The sequence below is a fragment of the Cetorhinus maximus genome, chromosome 7, assembly GCF_964194155.1.
Source record: "Cetorhinus maximus chromosome 7, sCetMax3.hap1.1, whole genome shotgun sequence".
NCBI classification, from domain to species: domain Eukaryota; kingdom Metazoa; phylum Chordata; class Chondrichthyes; order Lamniformes; family Cetorhinidae; genus Cetorhinus; species Cetorhinus maximus.
Genome location: NC_135885.1, coordinates 63,848,419 through 63,871,989, shown reverse-complemented (window position 1 = coordinate 63,871,989; position 23,571 = coordinate 63,848,419). Strand labels below are relative to the sequence as shown.

Genomic DNA, 23,571 nt, shown 5'->3' with positions numbered 1-23,571 from the left:
TTAACTGTGTAACAATCTTGCATTTATATAACACTTCTAACATAAAAGTTATCCCAAAAAGCGTCTCAGAAACAGATGTCAATTCAGGAGTGATTAGGAGAGGTGACCAAAAAAACGGGTCAGAAGTGAACATAGGAACGTAGGAATATGGGACTTAGGTGCAGGAGTAGGCCATTTGGCCCTTTGAGCCTGCTCTGCCAGTCAGTAAGATCATGGCTGATCTAGTTGTGGTCTCAATTCCACTTTCCTGTCAAATCCCTAAATCTGCTTCGAGTAATTCAATGACCCTGCCTCCACTGCTGTCTGGGGAAGAGAATTCCACATAACTTTACGAGCCTCTGAGAGGAAAAAAAATTCTTCTCATCTCAGTCTTAAAGAGAAGACCTCTTGTTCTTGAACTGTGTTCCCTCATTCTAGTCTCCCCCACAAGTGGAAACATCCTCCTGGTATCCACCCTATCATGTCTCCTCAGTATCTTGTATGTTTCAATAAGATCACCTCTCATTCTTCTAAACGCCAATGGGTATAGGCTCAACCAATTCAACCTTTCCTTGTAAGATAAGCCCCTTGTCCCAGGAATGAGTCGAGTGAACCTTCTCTGAACTACTTCTAAAACAATTATATCTTTTTGAGATCAAAACTCTGCACAGTATTCCAGATGTGGTCTCACCAATGCCCTGTACAGCAACAGTAAAACATCCCTACTTCTATATTCTATTCCCCTTGCAATAAACACCAACGTTCCATTTGCCTTCTGCATCACTTGCTGTACCTGCATACTAACATTTTGTGACTTATATACTGGGACACCCAGATCCCTCTGTACCATCGAGTTCTGCAATCACTCTTCATTTAAATAGTATACTGCTTTTCCATTCTTCATACCAAAGTGGACAAGTTCACGTTTTCCCACGTTATATCCCATCTGCCAAATTTTTGTCCAGCTACTTTACCTGTCTATGTCTCTTTGTGGACACCCCACCTCCTCTTGACTGCTTATTCTCCTACCTATCTTGGTACCATCAGCAAATTTAGCTACCATACATTCAGTCCCTTCACCCAAATCATCAACGTAGATTGTAAACAGTTGAAGCTCCATCACTGATCCCTGTGGCACTCCGCTAGCTACAGCTTGTCAACCCAAAAAAGACCCATTTCTTTCTACTCTCTACTTCCTGTTAGCTAACCAATCCTTTATCTATGCTATTATGTTACCCCTTATACCATGTTCTTTTATCTTTTGTAATAATCTTTGATGTGGCATCTTATCAGTGCCTTTTGGAAATCAAAGTGCAAAACATCTACAGGTTCCCCTTTAGCCACCTTGCTTGTTACTTTCTCAAAAAATCTTAATAAATTAGTTAAACACTATTTCCCTTTCTTAAAGCCATGTTGATTATGCCTGATCACATTACAATTTTCTAAATATCCTATGACCTCAATATTCTAGAAATTTCCCTATACAGATGTTAAGCTAACTGGCCTGTAGTTTTCTGCTTTCTGTCTGTCCTTTCTTGAATAAAGTTGTTACATTAGCTATTTTCCAATCCACCGGAACTTTTCTGGAATCTAGTGTGAAGATTTTTAAGGGGCGGGGAAAAGACAAACGAGGATGGGAATTCCAGAATGTAGAAACACGTTGGTTGCAAACTCTACTGGGGTGATAAGAGCAGAGATGCAAAGCCATGCCAGTTAGAGAAGCAGAGGATTTGGGGATATAATGAGCTAGAGGAGCTTGTGAATATATTGAGGGAGGCCGTGGAGCAGTTTTAAAGATGAGGATTTTAAATTTGAGGTTTTGGGAGCCATTGGGCCAATCTGGGACAATGAGAAATGGAGGAATGTGCAAGTAGGCCTTAATGTGGAAGATGGGCAGCAGAGATTTGGATTAGTTAAGGTTCATAGAGAGTGGGCAATGGAGATCAACAAGGAGAGCATTGGAGTAGCTGGGACTGTAGTTGACAAAAGCATGTACAAGGGTTTCAGTGTTGAAAGAGATGGCCTATAGTTGATGATGGGTGATGTTGCAAAAGTACAAATAATCTTTTATTCATTCATGGGATGTACGTAGAGCTGGCTAGGCCAGCATTTATTGCCCATCCCTAATTGCCCTTGAGAAGGTGGTGGTGAGCTGCCTCGTGAACTGCTGCAATCCATGTGGTGTAGGTTAAGCCACAGTGCTGTTAGGAAAGGAGGATATGATGGGGAGAATAATGGGGAGGTGTAGCCAACATTTAATAGGACACCAATGTTGTGAATAATCTGGTTAAGTTAGATGGGGGATAGAATCCATGGCAATTGAACAGGATTTGCTGCTGGGGCTGAGGGCCTTAACTCTTCTCAGTGTTGAACTGGAGGAAATCACAACTTATCCAAAACAGAACAAATGGGAAAGAGACAGTTGAGGAGCTGAGCAATGTTGTGGAAAGAGAGATTTGGGTGCTATCAGCATACATGTGGAAACTGAATGTGTCTGCAGAAGATGAAGAAAAGGGATAGATTCTTGAGGAACTCCAGAGTGACTACTGGACAAGAAGATGAGCCATTGCTGAAATATGGTGAGACATATTAGGAGAAGGTGCTGGAGAAGTCAAGGGGAAGAAGTTAACTTTCCTCATCCTCCTTAACCCCTCTACAGTCTTCAATACAGTTGACTGTACTGCTTTCCCAGAACTTTTCTACTCCAGCATCTAGTTGTGTAGTACTGTGCTTACATAGTTTAACTCGTGTATACTGTAACCAAAGCATCTCTATCAGTAACTTTGTTTCCCATTTCTGCACTTTCACTGGGACTTCATCCCAAGTGGCCTCCGCTTCCTCATTTACATACTGCTACTTGGTGACGTTATCTACAGACATGGGAGTATCTCTCAAACCATCCACTGCTTGCTTGACAACCTTGGATGCATCTTGGGTTCCTCCAGCTTGGCACTGGGAATATCAAAATCACTGTCTTTCATCCCAGCACAAACTATTCCGCCTCACCACTGATGATATTCCTCATGCTGGCCATTCTTTGGTGGAATCTAACTGTTTCACATTCATTTGATTTTGGAGCTCAACATCTGACCACATAGCCTCTCCATCACTAAAATCACCTACTTCAATTTCCATAACATGACCCAACTCCCGGCCTCAGCTCATCTGCCTGTGCAATCCTCATTTATTTTCATCATCGAAACTCGATTACTCTTGGCCAGCTTTCTCAACATTTATACTGTCCTCACTGACTCCTGAAACACTATATAGAAGCCTGAATTTCAGCCCTATCTGTAGAAAGCAGTTCCCTAAAAAGTAACATGAAAAGAAGGCCTTAATAAAACCATTACCCTTGCCATTGGCTACACAGGGAGTAGAACGTTTGATTTTTCAGGAGTTCCACGATTCTGGTCCCTTGCTTTGCCATCACTAGAGAAGTGGAAATAATGAAGATGGCTGCTTCACTGTGCTCATCAGAGTTAGTTCACAAAATTGCTGCCAATAACATCAGCCACCACAGCATAAGAGCACAGCTCTTCACTTAATACCTTTCCTAAAATATATTAGCTGTTTTTCAATTTAAAATGTCTTTTTTATGTCTAGTTTTTTGACCATCTATTGGCTGGGATTGAAGATATCTGTGGACAGTGGAGCCACTACTATTGGAGAGACAAGTATGAATTCATAGTTTCACATCTAAGTTTTAAGCAATAAGTTAAATGCCCCTGATCAATTACCTACTTAGGCAGCCTAGAAACCTAATAAATTAAAAGTTTTTTTTTGTAAAACTAATCTTGATTAAATAATGACTACTATGGAGTGTCACCGAATCCAGCGGCACAATAGCTGCATAATGGTTTTGTGTCTCTTGTAAAGGCCATGAGTCATAATTTACCATGGCCAGGATATTGAGGTTGGCAAGTGAGGGGGTGGGGCCCGCTCGCTGATGCATAAAATGACACAGGATCCGCCCGACGTCGTCCCACCTCATTTCATTTTTCAGGTCGGCGGGGGAGCAGCCGAATCAGCTGTGCACCTGCCGACTGTCAACGGCCAATTGAGGCCATTTAAAAAGTAATTCAAGTCGTTAATGGACCTGCCTGTCCGACCTTAAGGCTGGCGGGCAGGCTGGGAGCCCTGGCGAGCTTCAGAAAAAACATGAAACCCCATCCACGGGCAGGATGAGCTTTCATGAAGGTTTTTAAAAATGTAATAAAAGTTTGAATAAAAGTGATGGACGTGTCCCAACTCATGTGACAGTGTCACATGAGGGGACATGTCAGGGAAATTTTATGTTTGTGCAATGATCATTTTTGAATTTGGTGCTGATCTCCCTGAGGCAGCACCTAGCCTCAGGGAGACGAGTGCACTCTTTCGTGCATGTGCGCGAAAGAGCGCACTCTCGGCTTAGAGAATCCCCCCCCCCTGCCCACACAGGGAGTACATAGCGCTTCCTGGTGGATGTCACGCTGGGCGGGCCTGCCAATGTAAAATGGTGGCGCGCCCCCAGTCAGGGGTGCCGATCGGAGGCATGCCTGCACGTGCCCGCTCCTGCTTTCCCCACCCCCCTGATGGGGGAAAAATTCTTCCCCATGTTCCACTTTCCAATCACTCAAATATCGGGTTAACAGATTTGACTCTAGGAACACTTTCTCCCCTACTGCAGTCAGGTAGACAACATAAACCCTGCAATGAATAACCCTTTTGCATGTGCAGCAGACCAGAGTTAAGTACATGCTGATGGATGCTCTCTCTGCTTTGCAACTTGTCATTCAACACCAGCTTTGCCCACTCCTTCCAGTCAGTCAATCCAGTTTGTGCAAACTGCATGATTACTTAATTATAGTGACAATATCTTGCTGGAATAATCTTTTATTGTGCAGTTTTTAAAAAATATATAGATATATTTGGAAAGGTAGTTTTTCCCTGTGCAGTGGTCCAGCACCATTATCTTTTGCTTTCTCAGGTAATGGAGAATGTGGTGAGCAAACCATGTTTCGGCAGTCAGCTATTTAACATAATCAAGATTAATTGCTCAACCTGGGCTACGTTAGCCGCCCTTCTGCACCTGGTTGAGAATAAAGCTGCAGGAGTCAGTGCATTAGTAACTCTATCTAGAAACTCCAGACTAGCGGTGTATATGAATAAAGAGAGACCTGACTTGTATACTTCAAAAAAAAAACTTTTAAAAAAATTCTTTCACGGGATGCGGGCTTCACTGGCTAGGCCAACATTTGTTGCCCATTATTAATTGCACTTGAGAAGGTGGTGGTGAGCCGCCTTTTTGAATTGATGCAGTTCATGTAGTCTAGGTACTCAGTGCTGTTAGGGAGAGAATTCCACGATTTGACCCAGCAACAGTGAAGCAATGACAATGTAGTTCCAAGTTAGATTGGTATGTGACTTGGGAGGAAAACTTGCATGTGGTGTTCCCATGCATCTACTGCCCTTGTCCTTCTAGGTGGTAGAGGTCATGAGCTTAGAAGGTGCTGTTGAAGGAGCCTTGATAGTGTATCTTGTAGATGGTACATACTATTGCCACAGTGTGTTGGTGGTGGAGGGAGTGAATGTTTACTGTGGGGTACCAATCAAGAGGGCTGCTTTGTCCTGGATGGTATCAAGCTACTTGAATGTTGGAGTTGAACTCATCCAGGCAAGTGGAGAGTATTCCCATCACACTCCTGACTTGTGCCTTGTAGATGGTGGACTGGCTTTGGGGAGTCACGAGGTGAGTTACTGTTGTTGAAATGCTAATTAAATATTTTTTTCTTACCAGAGAGCCAACTGATGTAGGTTTTTTGGCAAGAACTTAAATTTGAAGTTTAAAAACAGTATTTGGATTTACTGCAGCCAGTGTGTAGCTGAAATGGTGTGAGTCTCCTTAAGAAGATCTTGCTGCTTACTTGAATTTGATGCATAATGGAATTGATGGCTTCAGCCCTTTAGGTGTGCTGTAATATCTACATTGATGCAATGTGCAAACCATCATCAGATCTAAATAACAAACTAATTTTTAGAACTTGGCTGCCTTCGATATTGTATAATTACTGGGAACTAAAGTGCTTTATTGTTTCCTTGGCTGAAATGCTAAATAAAGTCAATTGGGTGAGGAACCGTTGCCATCATTATATCACCACTAACTGATGTAAATGGCTAATGGAACAAAGACCTTTTCCATTGGTATTCCAATGCAAGGCCAAAAACATGGAAAATATTTTTTTAAATTACATTTTAATCCATACATTACATGTTGTTTTCTCAACTTAATTTTCAGACTCCCCAGGTGCAAAATAAGCTTTGTTTTTTGGGTATTATAATATACTCGATCACATCTGAAATGCAGTAAATATTTGTAGACTTTCATCCAGTCACTTTGCAAAATGGCTTGTTGTGGCACCTGGTTTGTCTTGCTGATAAGTCACATCAATTGTTTTCTAAAGTTAATAATTATTCTTGGAGTTAAAGAAATGACAAACAGCAAATGTAAATCTCCAGTGAACTTTGCTCCATTTACAATATACTTTAGAGGGACTTTGAGGCTAGATTAAAAATAATTTTTTTTCACCTGTTTATCAAACTGGATAGACATTTTTAAAGGTCATTAAATGCAAAGACCCCTTAACGTCTCACTTGAGGCAATCATTTGATTTGATCCACTGTATCTCATAATTTAAACTCAACTTTTGCCCAAATTTCCTTTTCAATTCTTTACATGGTCCATAGTGCTTGTTTATGTAGCTTGTGTCTCAAGACTGAATCTCTCAATTAGCACTGGATATTATAAAGAATTGCATTTTTATTCTTTCATGGGGTGAGAGTACCACTGGCAAGGCCAATGTTTGTTGCCCATCCCTAATTGCCCCTGAGAAGGTAATGGTGAGTTGCCTTCTTGAACCACTGCAGTTCATCTGGTGCAGTACTGTTAGGAAGGAAGTTCCAGGATTTTGATCCAATGACAGTGAAGGAACAGCGACATAGTTCCAAGTCAGCATGGTGTGTGACTTGGAAGGGAACTTGGTGGTGTTCCCACCAGTGATAAGTGATGACAGTTGGTGTCTTGATGAGTGAGTTTTCTTGAAGTCAAAATTTAAAATCTAAAAACCAGCAAGTAATACCGATGATTGAACTTTGCCTTGAAGCCAGCTTTGTGAATGTTTAATGCTCTTTGAATTACAAAGATAAAGACAATTAATTAGAAATGTTCATTTTAACTTTTCCAAAGAATACCAGATATGTGTTAATGCAAACAATTGAAGGGAATCTTTCTCAAATTAAGTATGTTGACTCTCTTGCACTCTGGATGCGGTACATAGTATTACTATCTTGTTTTAAAAATAATCAGATAACAGGTGATGTTTGCAAAGTGTTTCAAATAATTTCTGTTGTATGAAGGGTGGAGGTAGCCCTTTGCTCTGCAAGTGCTGTAAACTTTGCTAGTTATCTTAAACTGGCATTACTTGATAGTGCACCACATGGCCCTGTATAATAAAGTACAACAGGATGATCATTACTGTCATTGGTTCCCTAACCACTTGCTGCAATAATATGAAGACCACACTGAAAATGTTTATATAAGTAGATAAGAATCTTTTGAAATGTAAATGTGCTAAATATCCAACAAAGCACCCCTCAGAGTTTTTAGAACAGGATGTTCCTGAGTGAAAATATCCTGACAACTACTTCTTAATTACATGTATTAAGTTGAAACCTTCTGTTCCTCGTCTCTATTTGTGTTATTTTAAAATAGAGCTGTGCAGGAGAAGCCAATGATTTCACATTTATACAGATTATTTAAGAAGGACAGTGTAGCAGTCGATATATTTTGTCTAGGAACATTCTGCTCTTAACACTCCATCACCCTGTATTATTGGTGTGTTGGATCCTGGTCACCAGTTTGTTGGGGCTTATGGAACCGGATTGCACGCTTGTTTTAGGATGGCTGAGTTGGTACAATAGACAGAGTTGATCAGCAGACAGTGCTTGGGTGAAACACGTTCTGTTTATTTACAAAGGTACTCAACCACTACACTTGTGTGCTTTCAACTCAAACCCTGTCTCCATACTAACTTACTAACTGACTACTGACTACAGAGGTAGTCTGCGCTGCTCCCCTATTGGTTACATAAGATCATATGATCTTCCTTTATTACATCCTTTTTTAAATGTATACCACAATGTGTTACAAATTCACTTTGCAAAAAACTTTCTTTAGATGAAAAGGGCAGTACTGTAGGAACATGAAAGACAAGGATGAGAGATTTTTTGTACAATGATATACTTTACAATTGATCAAACTGGTTTATTCCAGGAAATACTGCAATTCATTGTACTTCATCATATATGCACTAAAACAATTTGATCTCTGGCTTTACTTTTAGGGTCAAGAAGTTTGATCGTAAGTATTTGTCAAAGCTTTTGATCAGGGATAAAGAGCCAAAGTCCAGTATTGTTGCTCTTTATAAAAAGCTGGAATTAAAACAAGCAATTGAATTGGCTGAATCTGGACAACTTAGTAAGGTGTCATCATCTGCTTCCCTGCTGTAAGTAAAACATTGCTTTCAACTTATTTAAAATTTTTGATGCAACTTATTAACTAAGCAGTTAGGAACAGGAATCAGAAATGGGCATTGCCTTGTATGTTTTGGATTTGATGTAAGTCTGAAGCTGCATTCATTCACTATATTTGCACAGCAGACACTGGAGAATGCAAATTACAAGCAGTAGATTGCTTTAAAACAGATTTCAGATTAGTACTGTTCAGTTTATTAGGTTTGAGTTTGAATGCTAGGAATTTTTTTGTCTTCAGAGCAGAAAGAATAATAGTCCTCAATTCCTGAACCTGTTTTCTTTCATTACATCACCCATTTATGCCTCAACTTGCACGTTTTGCTTGCCATTGTTAACTCTAGGCCTGATTATTCCAAATGGCATCCTGCATTATACCATCTGCAAAGTTGAGGCCATTTGAAACTCTGTTAACCATTTTCTAATTTTCACCAAGACCTGCTCTCTCATCTTCCTGTGCTTGCAGATCTGATTTGGCTCCTGGTGAAGCTGTGTCAAAACTTTAAAATTGTTATGTTTATTTTCAAATCCCATCATGGTCTCGCCTCTGCCCATCTTCTTCAGCCCTGTAACATACCTAGATCTCTGCGCTCCACTAATTTCTGGCTTCTTAAGCATTCTTGATTTTAGTCATTCCACCATTGGGAGCCATGCTTTTAGATGTCAAGACCTTGCGCTTTGGGATTTGCTCCCTACATCTCTTTTTTTTTTTTCCCTCCTTCGGGATGCTCCTTAAAACCCACCTTTTGGTTAAGCTATTGGTCATCTAGCCTAATATTTCCTTCTGTGGCTCGATGTCGAATCTTACTCCATTAAACCCCTGTAAAGCCCTTGGGTATTTTCTTGCATTTATATAGCGGCTTTTAATGTAAGTTATTTTTGTTCAGTCTTGATATGCTACTTTATTTGAATTTACAGAAGTAAGAAACCTAGAGAAATAAAGAATCTCTCCTCTGACGAACTGAAGGACATCAAGGAAATCTTAACTAAAAATTTATATCAGATAAGACAGAGGGTAAGATTAACAAACTACTTTGGCTACTGCATATTTCATACCCAACACCAAAACAATTGTTTTCCTACTGATTTATTATTTAGTTGCTGACAAAACTCCCTTTTTAACTCTTTTTCATTCATTGGATGTGGATGTCACTGGTTAGGCCAGCATTTACTCCCCATCCCTAATTCCCCTTGAGAAGGTGGTGGTGAGCTGCTTTCTTGAACCATTCTGTAGTCCATGTGGTGTAGGTACACCCACAGTGCTGTTAGGAAGGGAGCTCCAGGATTTTGACCAGCAGGGGTGAAGGAACGGCGATATATTTCCAAGTCAGGATGGTGAGTGGCTTGGAGGGAACTTCAGGTGGTGGTGTTCCCGTCTATCCGCTGCCCTTGTCCTTGGATTGGGTTTTTTGGCATCTGTTCTCTTGTAAATTACATATCAAGTTTGCCTGGAAAATCTCTACCACAAAACAGAAGTGTTGGGTTTAATACCCAAGAGGTTAAAAGTAGCTGAAAAATACAATACTGTATTCTTTGAAAAAGTAGTGGCTTGAATTGCAGAAGTCTCCGGGGAGGGTGGTGGTGCAGGAGGTGCATGCGAGACAATGTGCTGAAATAAAACCTTCTGTAAAAAGACAAAGGATTGATTTTGCTAAACCAGAAACTAGAATTTTACTTGGACATAAATAGTCTCTTACGATGAATCCAAAGACATTCTTAAAACCAATTACAGATTCCCTCAGGTGTCTTCTGGTATAAGCTGAATAGTAATATGAAGCACAAAGTGGGTTTGAAAGGTTTTGTCTAAGGTGCCTTGGTAAATCCCTGCAGTGCACCTTGTAGATGGTACATGCTGCCAACATGCTTGGTGGTGGAGGGAGTGAATGTTTGTGGATTTGGTGCCAATCATGCGGGCTTGCTTTGTCCTGGATGGTGTCAAACTTCTTGAGTGTTATTGGAGCTGCACTCATCCAGGCAAGTGGGGAGCATTCCATCACACTCCTGACTTGTACCTTGTTGATGGTGGACACTGAGCTTGGAGGAAAAAAATAACTAAAACAAAGCAAAATGTTCAGGGAAGTAGTAAGGAGTGGAAATGACAAGGCGACAGCCAATTCTAGGACTAAGAACAAAATAGAGCAATGACTTGTCCTAATATTTCCTGAAATTTGTTAGTCCAGTTGGTGGAATATATGGCTGGCCTTTATTGCTTCATCTACAGATCTGTTTGCAGCTACATTAATTCCACTAGATGAATTGAGCTGCATTTGTACCATAACTTACAAATGATTTAAACCCTATAAAACCATTGAGTATTCAGCATGACTTTATTTTTCCTGTAGTTGAAAATGCACATATAGAAAGTAAACCATCTTCAAGGAAAAGGTGCTTAGCAAAGCTTTTTAAATTTTATAACTGTCTTTTTATATATATCAGATTGAAACACCTTATCGAATCACTTATATGACATCGCTATGTTGAATAGCACCAGCCTGTTCTTCCAGCTCAAAAAGCAAGACTGTTATACGATCCATGAAGGTGCTGCCTCTTTTGAAAGAAACTGCACATCCATTAAACTTTTTTACCCAGCGGGTGGTGACGGTCTGGAATGCGCTGCCTGGGAGGGTGGTGGAGGCGGGTTGCCTCACATCCTTTAAAAAGTACCTGGATGAGCACTTGGCACATCATAACATTCAAGGCCATGGGCCAAGTGCTGGTAAATTGGATTAGGTAGGTAGGTCAGATGTTTCTCATGTGTCGTTGCAGACTCGATGGGCTGAAGGGCCTCTTCTGCACTGTGTGATTCTGTGATTAACATTTCCTGAACACAGCTCATGCAAGATTACAGCACTGCTGATGGTGCACACCCTGTGTTGAGCAAGCTGCTGGTATACCATACACTGCTCCCTGTACTCATAACATTTAAGACAATCAAATGTTTCCAGTATATAAATATTTGAGTTCATGTACCATGAAATGATTTAATCACAGACACCATCATACAACAGACACAGTCTGCCAAGAGAGGCCAATGAGAATCAGGTCAAGGAAATCCTTATCCGACGACACGGGAGTCTACGGGAAAGTATGCAGAAAACAAAAAGAGCCCAGCAGGTAATTCCCTGAAATTGCCACAACTTTGTATATATTGCATATAAAACATGAACTTGTGGTGAAACTCAGACAGTTCAGTCTCATAAATTTAGTATTATTCATCAACTGCATGACACTGGAGTACCGATGGGAGTTTTGGTAACTGGGAATCTAAGTATTGAGCACTTAAAATAAACACAAGTATATGGTTTTACATATACTTTTGGTGGGGGAAAACTGTACTCGACTAAAATGAGCAATTTTATCTGCGAGATAATGCCAACCTGTGTAGGGGAGAATGAGGGGATATAGTAGGAAGTATGTAGGAGGCAATATCAAAAACCGTTTTTGATCACTAAAAGGCAATCATCTGACTCATCATCAAAATTTGTACAAGGAAGATATTTATCTATTTTAACTTCTTCTATAAGGGGTAGTCCCTTTTACCTTACAGTCACTAGTAGTTTTGGTTTGAGGGACTTAAGGGTGGAATTTAAAATTTTTAAATAGTTCACCTTCCCCCTACCAGCAGGTAGGATTGAAGATGAGTGAAAGGGGAAAATTATGGTCTTAACCAACCTTGTTCCTCCCTACACACAAAATTTTGATTCCTTTTGTAAAGTAACTTCAGAATTTGATGCTTTAGACTTGTTACAAAACAAATTTGTTTGGCGAGTATACACAGGTTCTCTGAGGATGTCTGGTTGTGATTATTTGTTTTCTTCCACAGTCTGGTGCTGTAAAGTATCGTCCATTTTCACAACCTCAAAATGCCAGGATTCCTTCCAGGTCCAAGAAAAGGAATGTTGCTTTCACAGGTAACATGTGGTGTGCTGCAGAAGTTATTTTTAGCCTAATTTTTACTTTTTAGTGGAGAAACCAAATCTATAGAGAAGTGACATCATAGAGGTAGAGTTTGTTTTCATTGGAAGTTAAACTCATTACAATGGGGAAATCCTGGCCTTTTAAATTATATCTGCAAGCAATGTTAGCCACCAGGTACACATTGGTGTCCCTAGTGCCCAACATTGTTAAGGGCACTGCTTGGGAATTGTTTTCTAATGTAATTCCTACATTTGTGGGTGGGTATACTATGAGGTTGCCCCCAAAAGGACCAGAAACGACAGGCAGTTGTGGCCATGGCCCCATTCCATTCCATCCTCTTCCCCTTGATGTTATGACAACAATATGTATCACCCTCTCAAGGGAAAATAGGGCTGGACAACAAATGCTGGCCTTACCAGAGACACTGGCATCCCATGAAAGAACATTTAAAAAAAAAAAATGGAAATGGAGTACTGAAATGAATCCAAGTGGTTATTAATCAATACCAAACTTGGATTCCAAGCTCAAGGGAATTGAATGAGGGAAATAATGCTGAAGCAAATGAGGACTTTCCATTTTGAGCTCCTGCAAATAATGGCCAGGATTTTTCCTTCGGCGAGTTGGGGGCGGGGTCCCCTCGCCGACGCGGGATGATGTCGGGGGGAGCCCCCTAGGTCATCCCACCCCATTTAAATATTCAGGAAGACGGGCGGACATCACGATCAGCTGTCCACCTGCCGACCCGTCAATGGCCAATTGAGGCCATTGACAGGGTAGTTAACCCAATTAAAGGCCCCGCCCGTCCAACCTTAAGGCTGGCGCGCAGGCCAGGAGACCCGGCGGGCTTCTGAAAAAACATGAAACCTCATCCACTGGCGGGATGAGGTTTCATGTCTGTTTTTAAAAAGTTTAATAAAGTTTCTGTGCTTTTTATTAACATGTCCCATCTTGTGTGACATTGTCACACGATGGGGACATGTTAATAATTTTTTTATTTTGATGTTTACAAAGCTTTCAGCGATCTCCCTGAGGCAGCACTTAGTCTCAGGGAGATGTGCGCTCTTTCACGAGCATGCGCGAAAGAGCGCACTTTGACAGTTGGGGAATCCCTCCCCCCCCCCACCCCCTGCACAGGAAGTGCATAGCACTTTCTGTCGGGCAGCCCGCTGGACGGGCCTTAATTGGGCCGCCCACTCAAAATGGCAGCAGGGCCCGTTTCGGCGGCGGCGATCGTCTGCCCGCCCACTGCCAAGCCAGTTGGGCCTGCCCGCCCATCAAGGGCAAAATTCTGCCCAATGTCTTTCCTCAATAAAGTGAGGTTATGGGGGAGGGGACAGGGCCTTAACCTGTTTCTACGGACTTCAAAAGAAATTGGCCCGGATTTCACTGTTAGTTGCTAACATCGAATCATGCTGACCTTTCACAATCCTCATGGCGATAATTTCAGTCTGGAGGGAGGATTCCCTCCCAGCATTTGCTTTGGTGAGATCCAGCAGTGCTGTGTAGTGCAGGTGAAAATGGTAAGCAGTTAAGGACGTGACTTCCAATCACTGCACCCCAAAAACTATTTTAACTATCCTCCTTACTAACATCTGGGGGGGTGTGTGCCAAAATTGGGAGAGCTGTCTCTCAAACTTGTCAAGCAACAGCCTGACAGTCATACTCACGGAATCATACCTTGCAGAATCATGTCTCAGACACCATCATCACTATCACTATTCCTGGGTATGTCCTGTCTCACTGGCAGGACAGACCCAGCAGATGTGGTGGCACAGTGGTATACAGTCAGGAGGGAGTTGCCCTGGGAGTCCTCAACATAGACTCTGGCCCCCATGAAGTTTCATGGCATCAGGTAAAACATGGGCAAGGAAACCTCCTATTGATTACCATATACTGTCCCCCCTCTGCTGATGAATCAGTGCTCCTCCATGTTGAACACTATTTGGAGGAAGCACTGAGGGTGGCAAGTGCACAGAATGTACTCTGGATGGGGGACTTTGATGTATATCATCATCAAGAGTGGCTTGGTAGCATCACCATAGACCAAGCTCACCAAGTCCTCCAGGACATAGCTGCTAGACTAGGTCTGCAGCAGGTGGTGAGGGAACCAACAGGGAAAATCATACTTGACTTCATTGTCACCTACCTGCTGACCGCAGATGAATCTTTCCATGACAGTATTGGTGCGAGTGACCACTGCACAGTCATTGTGGAGACGATGTCCTGCCTTCACATTGGGGCTACCCTCCATTGTGTTGTGTGGCACTACCACCATGCTAAATGGGATAGATTTTGATCAGATCTAGAAACTCAAGACTGGGCAAACATGAGGTGCTGTGGGCCATTAGCAGCAGCAGAATTGTACCCAACCATAATCTGTAACCTGGTATATCCCCCACTCTACCATTACCACAAAGCCAGGGGATCAACCCAGGTTCAATGAAGAGTGTAGCAGGGCATGCCAGGAGCAGCACCAGACATACCTAAAAATGAGGTGTCAACCTGGTGAAGCTACAACACAGGACTACATGTGTGCCAAATAACAAGCAGCAGGTGAAAGACTGAGCTAAGTGATTCCACAACCAACGGATCAGATTTAAGCTATGTAGTCCTGCCACATCCGGTCATGAATGGTAGTGGACAATTAAACAACTCACTGGAGGAGGAGTCTTCACAAATATCCCCATCCTCAATGATGGGGGAGCTCAGCACATCAGTGCAAAATACAAGGCTGAAGCATTCGCAACAATCTTCAGCCAGAAATGCCAAGTGGATGATCCACGTCTGCCTCTTCCAGAGGTCCCCTACATCACAGATGCCAGTCTTCAGCCAATTTGATTCATTCCACGTGATATCAAGAAACGGCTGAAGGCACTGGATACTACAAAGGCTATAGGCCCTGATAATATTCCAGCAATAGTACTGAAGACTCGTGCTCCAGATCTTGCTGCACCCCTAGCCAAGCTGTTCCAGTACAGCTACGTCACTGGCATCTACCCGGCTATGTGGAAAGTTGCCCAGGTATGTCCTGTACACATAAAAAGCAGTACAAATCCAATCCGGCCAATTACTGCCCCATCAGTTTACTCTCCATCAGTAAAATGATGGAAGGCGTAATGAACAGTGCTATCAAGTGGCACTTGCTTAGCAATAACCTGCTCACTGATGCTCAATTTGAGCTCCACCAGCTTCCGCCAGTCAGCTTCTCATTACAGCCTTGGTTCAAAGATGGACAAAAGAGCTGAACTCCCGAGGTGAGGTGAGAGTGACTGCCCTTGACATCAAGGCAGCATTTGACCGAGTGTGGCATCAAGGAGCCCTAGCAAAACTGGAGTCCATGGGAATTTGGGGGTGGGGGTGGGAACTCTTCACTGGTTGGAGTCATACCTAGCACAGAGAAAGATGGTTGTGGTTGTCGGAGGTCAATCAGCTCAGTTCCAGGACATCATGGCAGGAGTTCCTTAAGATAATGTCCTTCCTTCCATCATAAGGTCAGAAGTGGGGATGTTCACTGATGATTGCACAATGTTCAGCACCATTCATGACGACTCATACTGAAGCAGTTTGTCTATATACGCAGCAAGACCTGGACAACATTCGGACTTGGACTAATAAGTGGCAAGTAACATTCGTGCCACACAAGTGCCAGGCAATGACCATCTCCAACAAGAGAGAATCTAACATCGCCCCTTGATGTTCAATGGCATTACCTTTGCTGATTCCCCCACTATCAACATCCTGGGGGTTACCATTAACCAGAAACTAAACTGGACTAGCCATATAAATACTGTGGCTACAAAAGCAGGTCACAGGCTAGGAATCCTGTGTCAAGTAACTCATCTCCCAATTCCCCAAAGCCTGTCCATCATCTACAAGGCAAGTTGGGAGTGTGATGGAATACTCTCCACTTGCCTGGATGAGTGCAGCTCCAACAACACAAGAAGCCTGACATCATGCAGGACAAAGCAGCCCACTTAATTGGTACCACTTCCAAAAACATTCACTCCTTCCACCACAGTGGCAGCAGTGTACAAGTTGTACATCTACAAGATGCATTGCAGAAAGTTCCTTAGGCAGCACCTTCCAAACCCACAATCACTACCATTTAGAAGGACAAGGACAGCAGATATATGGGAATGCCACCACCTCTAAGTTCTCCTCCAAGTCACTCACCATCCTGACTTGGAAATATATTTCTATTCCTTCACTGTCATTGGGTCAAAATCCTGGAACTGCCTCCCTAACAGCACTGTGGGTGTACATACACCACATGGACTGCAGAGTTCAAGAAGACAGCTCACCACCATGTTAAGGGAAAATAAGAATGGGCAATAAATCCTCGCCTAGCCAGTGACACCCACATCCCGTAAGTTAATAAAAAAAAAAGTTAAACCAGGCTGGTTCAGTGAAAAGGCATTGGTTCAAAGGACTAAATCAGATTTACTTGACATTATTCAGAGTGCAGCTGACAAACTCCATGGAGACTTGGAATTTGGTGAGAGGGGAGTTTTAAATGTTAATTTTGTTAAATTTTGCTCTTAAAATCAAATCTCGTCCGTAATTAGCAATAACTGGAAAGTACTGTGTAAGCAGGCTAAGTTCTTTCTTGCAGCTTAGATAGAATAAACTCACTCTCAGCTGTAGGAGCAGAGCAGTTAATTGGTTAACTGGTTGAATCTGGTTCCTGTAGCCCCAGTTCAGTTTGCTATAAATTCAGGGTTCTTTAGTGCAGCCTTGGCAAACGGAGTGTGACTGACAAACTGAGTGAGTACTTGGACTTGGTGAGAGGGGAGTTCAGTGAAGGTGGGGGGAGGAGTTGTTCATTTCCTCTTTCTATCTTTCTCACCCCATAGAAATTGGTTCTTGTTCTAATACAGGGAAAGCAGCTAGCTACTTGGAGAGTATCTGGTAAATGGGTAAGTTCTATTCTATCCCTACAATTTAAAATAGCACAATTTTGCTGGTAAAGTTAATCAAATATATAAGAAAGCAACATTAAGTGAATGATTAATATAATTAAGTAATTATTTAAAACACATTAAGGATGGCAGAACATGTGATGTGTCAAGGCTGTAGCATGTGGAAGCTCCTGGATAACATTGTGATCCAGGGCAAACACATCTGCAGTAAGTATGTGATGTTTAGGAAGGGCAGGAAGTTAGGAAAAGGTCGAGGGGTGGCTCTGTTAATTAATGATGGTATTAGCACCTTAGAGAGGGATGACTGAAGTTCAGGAAGCCAGGATGTAGAAGTAGCTTGGGCTAAGATGAGCAATGATTAAGGCAAGACTTGGGAGTGGTGTACAGGCCTCCTAATTGTAACAGTAGGACAGATTATAAAAGAAGAGACAATGGGAGCTTGCCAGAAAGATACAGCAATAACATGGCGGATTTTAATGCATAGAGACTGAAAAATTAAATGGGCAAAGGCAGTATAGGTGAGGAGTTCATAGAATGTTTTTGGGATAGTTTCTTAGAACAAATTCTGGAGCCAACCAGGGAGCACGCTATACTAGAGATAAAAGAAAAGAACTGCGGATGCTGGAAATCCAAAACGAAAACAAAAACAGAAATACCTGGAAAAATTCAGCAGGTCTGGCAGCATCGGTGGAGAAGAGCACAGTTGACGTTTTGAGTCAAAACGTCAACTGTGCTCTTCTCCACCGATGCTGCCAGACCTGCTGAATTTTTCCAGGTATTTCTGTTTTTGTTTTCGTTTTGGAGCAGGCTATACTAGACCTGGTATTGAGCAATGAGATAGGATTAATTAATATCCTCCTAGTGAAGGCACCCCTAGGTAGCAGCAATCATAATATGATTGAATTTTACATTCTTTTTGAGGGAGGGGAAATTAAGTATGTCCAAGACTAGTATTTTAAACTTAAATAAGGGCAAATATGAGGGCATGAAGGCAGAGCTAGCTAAAGTGAACTGGCAAATGAGGTTAAGGGATCTGTCGATAGAAGTTCAGTGGCAGACATTTAAAGGGATATTTCAGAATACCTACATTCCAATGAGAGAAAAATTCCAAGGGGAGGGCCCACCATCTGTGGTTAACTAAAAAAGTTAAAGACAGTATCAAACTTAAAGAAAAAGCATATAATTGCGCAAAGGCGGGTGGCAGGTCAGAAGATTTGAAAGAATATAAAGAACAGCAAAGAATCACAAAACGATTAATCAGGAGGGAAAAATTAGAGTGAGGGAAAGCTATCTAGTGATAGATGGATAGTAAGAGTTTCTGTAAATATTTAAATAAGGAGTTAACAAAATGAATATTGGTCCTATAGAGAGGGTGTCTGGGGAATTGATAATACAAAGTAGGAAGATGGTAGACAAATTAAACAGGTATTTTGCTTTGGTCCTGACTATAGAGGACACAAGTAACATCATGGATATAGCTGTAAATCAGGAAATGGAAGGGAAGAAACTCAGAAAATCACCAGGGAAGTGGTATTGAGCAAATTGTTGGGGCTGTGGGCTAACAAATCCCCAGGTCTGGCTTCACCCTAAGGTCTTGAAAGAAGTGGCTATGAGACAGTTGATGTGCTGGTTTTAATGTTCCAAAGTTCTCTAGATTCAGGGCAGGTTCCATTAGATTGGAAAATAACAAATAACTCCTTTATTCAAAAAGGGAGGGAGACAGAAAGCAGGAAATCATAGGCCAGTTAGCCTAGCATTTGACATAGGGAAAATGTTAGAAGCTATTATTAAAGATGTGACAGCAGGGCACTTAGAAAAAATCAAGGCAATCAGGTAGAATCAGCATGGTTTTGTAAAAGGGAAATCATGTTTAACCAATTTATTGGAGTTCTTTGAAGGAGTCACATGTGCTGTGGATAAAGGGGAACTGGTGGATGTACTGTACTTAGATTTCCAGGAGGCACTCGATAAAGTGCCACATCAAAGGTTATTGCAGAAAATAAAAGCTCATCGTGTAGGGGGTAACATATTGGCTTCGATAGAAGATTGGCTGGCTAACAGGAAGCAGAGATGGCATAAATAGGTCTCTTTCTGGTTGGCAGGATGTGATGAGTGGCGTGCCACAGGGATCAGTGCTGGGGCCTTAATTGTTTACAATTTATATAAGTGACTTGGGTGAAGGGACCAAAGGAATGGTGGCTAAATTTGCTAATGACACAAAGATAGGTAGGAAAGTAAATTGTGAGGAGGACATAAGGAGGCTACAAAGTGACATAGATAGGTTAAGTGAGTGGGCAGAGATCTGGCAACTGGAGTATAATGTGAGCAAATGTAGTTGGCAGGAAGAAAAAAATAAAAAAACTTATTATCTAAATGGTGAGAGATTCAGAGGGATCTGGGTGTCCTATTGCATGAATCACAAAAAATTAGTATGCAGGTACAGCAGGTAATTAAGAAAGCTAATAGAATGTTATCATTTATTGTGATGGGAATTGATTACAAAAGTAGGGAGGTTATGCTTCAGTTGTACAGGGCATTGGTGAGACCACATCTGGAGTCCTGTGTACAGCACTGGTCCCCTTATTTAAAGGAATATCTAAATGCATTAGAAACAGTTCAGAGGTTTACTGGATTAATACCAGGAATGGGTGGATTGTCTTATAAGGAAAGGCTGAACAGGTTAGGCTTGTATCCACTAGAATTTCGAAGAGTAAGAGGTGACCTTAATCAAAACCTTTCAAATCCTGAGAGGCCTTGACAGGTGGATATGGAGAGGATGTTTCTTCTTGTGGGAGAATCTAGAACTAGGGGTCACTGTTTAAAAATAAGGGGTCGCTCATTTAAGACTGAGCTGAGGGGAAATTTTTTCTGAGGGTTGTGGGTCTTTGGAACTTTCTTCCTCGTGGAGGCAGAGTCTTTGAATATTTTTAAGGCACAGCTAGATAGATTCTTGATTAACAAGGGGGTGAAAGGTTATCAGGGGTAAGCAGGAATGTGGGGTTGAGGTTACTATCAGATCAACTATAATCTTATTGAATGGCAGACAGGCTTGAGGGCCGAGTGGCCTATTCCTCCTAATGTGTATGTTCGTATACATTTTACAAAATTAAAAATGTAACTTTAAAAGCGCAGTAATTTTGATCAAAACCAATTTGAAGATGCTAGATAATTCATTTAACTAAATGATGTACATTGAAACATTTTAGCATGATTTATATTTTCTAGAAGTCATAGATTTTACTGTTTAAAAAGATTTATTTGACCTATAAGATTTCGATTTATTTAAAATGTGATTATTAAAACAAAATGTCTGAAATCTTAAAACATTAAAGTCAGTAATATTCTAATATCTGTTATGAATCCATTTTAACATTTAAAGATCTTTTAAGGTGTGGGCCTTCATAAAATGAGAGGAGGCCTTGCAACACCTGAAAATACCAGGTCTAAAATTTTTAGTGCAAATAGTTCATAATTTGTGGGAAATTAGCCCAAATTCACACTGTTTAGATTTAAAACTCAGTGAAAGAAGTAGTGAACCCTAGATAGTAGCATTGGTTAGCCCAATACAACTTTTGGATTTACAAACGATAGGGCAGAATTTTGAGTCGGGGAGTGGGGGCGTGGCCTGCTTACCAACATGTAAAATGACATGCGGTGACGTCGGGTGGAACTCCTGACGTTACCATGCCCCATTTAAATTTTCAGGAAGACGGGGGGCACAGCAAAATCAGCTGTGCGCCCGCCGACCTGTCAATGGCCAATTGAGGCTGTTGACAGATCAATTAAAGTAATTAGTGGACCTGCCCGTCCAACCTTAAGGTGGGATGAGGTTTGATGTAGGGTTTTAAAAATTTTAATCAAGTTTTTTTGGCAATTATGAACATGTCCCAACTCATGTGACATTGTCACATGAGGGGACATGTAAGGGAAATTTTTTTTCTATTTTTAATATTTTTGAACGTAGAGGCGATCTCCCTGAGGCTCAGGGAGATGAGTGCGCTCTTTCATGCACAGGCATGAACGAGCGCACTCTCGATTTTAGGCATTCCCCCCCGCCCGCACAGGGAGCGCATAGCGCTTCCCTGTGGACGTCATGCTGGGCGGGACTTAATTGGCCCACCCACGTAAAATGGTGCCGCGCCTCTGATCGGGGGTGCTGATCGGAAGCACGCCCGCCCATCAGCATTCCCCCCCCGCCCCCCCCGATAGGGGGAAATTTCAGCCCATAATGTGGACGTATTCCAGAAGTTGCTGGACTGTTCCAACCAATAGCAGCAAACACTGAATGCGCCAGTTATTGATCAAATAGAATTAGTTTGTAAAGGATACTTCAGTCTAAGTTGCCACTCTATTCTAATAATTTTAAGCATAAATTCTCCTTCATGATTCAGTTACAACTCTATATTGTGCTCTTGTTCTTCAGTGGGAGAAGGCAGTAATTTGGAAACAGATTCATTGCAATTAGAAAATCTTTCGCAATCCAGAACAGGTCCATCATCTCATCACCAAGATGAATGCAGAATGGAGTGGAGGAATGAAGTTCAAAGGGATAACAATAGAAGTCAAAGGCCTAATTCTGTCGGCTACAATGATGGTGGTGTAGGCAGTGGAACTGACAGAGGAAGAAGACCTGCACTGATGCCAAGGACCAGATTTGGTACTCTGGGTCAACAGGACCCTCACTGTTATGAAAGCGGAAGAAGCCGGCAAGGATTTGTGGAAACTCAGCCAATTAGTTGGAGAGCAGAAGATACACATGGAGACACTGAAAGCAGTGATCCTTTGATAAGAAAACCAAAGTAATTCCAATTGATAGGCTGCACTGTCTAGATCCTTTGAACTGTCTCAAGTTGTGACTTTCAGAAACCAGATCAGTTTTTTATATTGAGTAATTTAACATTCGTTACAAAAATGGGTTCAGAAATTAAGTGACCATTGATTTTTGGGTCCTAGGTTAACCCAAACAGCTTCCTACTTTCAAGTTGGCTTCAGCCTTTGATAACTTGACACTACCAATTATTCAAGTACCATAAAACGCTTTGCAAGAACCAATGAAAATGTGGTCTAAGTTGTGGTTTTAGTTTTTAACTGCGGTTTTGTTTTAATGTATAAAGAAAGATTTGCATTTATATGACTTCAGGACATTCCAAAATACTTTACAGCGAATGAAGTATTTTTACACTGTAGTCACTATTGTCATGGAGGAAGTACAGCAGTCAACTTTGCTCACAGCAAGCTCCTACAAACAGCAATATGATCATTACTATGTCATCTGTTTTTAGTGATGCTAATTGAAGGATAAATAATGTAAATGACATTAGGAATAACTCACCGCCTTCAAAAACTATCCTAGCATTTTTATGCCTGAGAGATTTGGCAGGGCTGTAATTTAACATCTCAACAAAAAGACAGCACCTCCAACAATGCAGCAATCCCTCAGTACTGTACTGGAGAGACAGCCTAGATTTGTGTGCTCCAGTCTTTGGAGTGGGACTTGAACCCACAACCTTCTAACTCAAAAGGAAGTGCTTCCAACTGAGCCATTATTGACTCATAAGACCTTAGGCAGGGGAGGATAATCTGAGCACCTTTTAATGCAAACACTCTGATTTGGCATTCTCCAGGCAACATTATGACAATTACTTCCTCACCCACTCGTGTCTCTCTACATTGCTGAAGTGTTTTTTTACCTCCCCTCAATTTAAATCTCCTCCCTGCATAATACAGTACTTGCAATCTTATAGGTTCTACTCAACGTGTTGGTCTCTCTGTACCCTGCTTCCGTTTAATCGACAAAGCTTGACCAGCCCTTTCCTCTTCATCCATCTCCTTTTCCCCGACTAAGACTTCTTTGCTCCCCTCTGCTGCATGGTTCCAATTAGTTCCTGCCCTCTAACCTTGCTTGACTTGGATGCATCTCCAAGTGCAACAACGTGAGGTTACTAGTGACCAACATTTTTAATTCAGTTATGAATTACCAGTGTAGCTAAAGCTGCAATCTGCATATTTCAATTGTTGGTTCTTTGTCCTTGCCATGTGATAATTGTGAATGTATTTAGTAAAAATAAAATCAGTTTAAAGCACTTTTTTCTTCAACCAGTTTTTTTTGTACTGGATCTTCCCAGCATAATACTGGAACTTTTTGTTTTTCTGATTTTCTAGCCTGCACCTGACAGTATTTAACTGGGGA

At 41.6% G+C, this 23,571-nt stretch overlaps 1 protein-coding gene across 1 annotated transcript in view; it reads left to right on the top strand.

Moving 5' to 3' along the window:
• The window catches only part of slc9a2 (solute carrier family 9 member 2), an 81,915-nt gene extending 58,451 nt beyond the window's left edge, over positions 1-23,464 (top strand). Inside the window, exons 7-12 of the mRNA XM_078545620.1 lie at positions 3,583-3,653; positions 8,358-8,519; positions 9,463-9,559; positions 11,536-11,658; positions 12,368-12,455; positions 21,805-23,464. Coding sequence (XP_078401746.1) covers positions 3,583-3,653; positions 8,358-8,519; positions 9,463-9,559; positions 11,536-11,658; positions 12,368-12,455; positions 21,805-22,184 — 921 coding nt within the window. The 3' untranslated portion in view covers positions 22,185-23,464. The remainder of the gene's footprint in view (positions 1-3,582; positions 3,654-8,357; positions 8,520-9,462; positions 9,560-11,535; positions 11,659-12,367; positions 12,456-21,804) is intronic.
• The last annotated feature ends 107 nt before the right edge of the window (positions 23,465-23,571 follow it).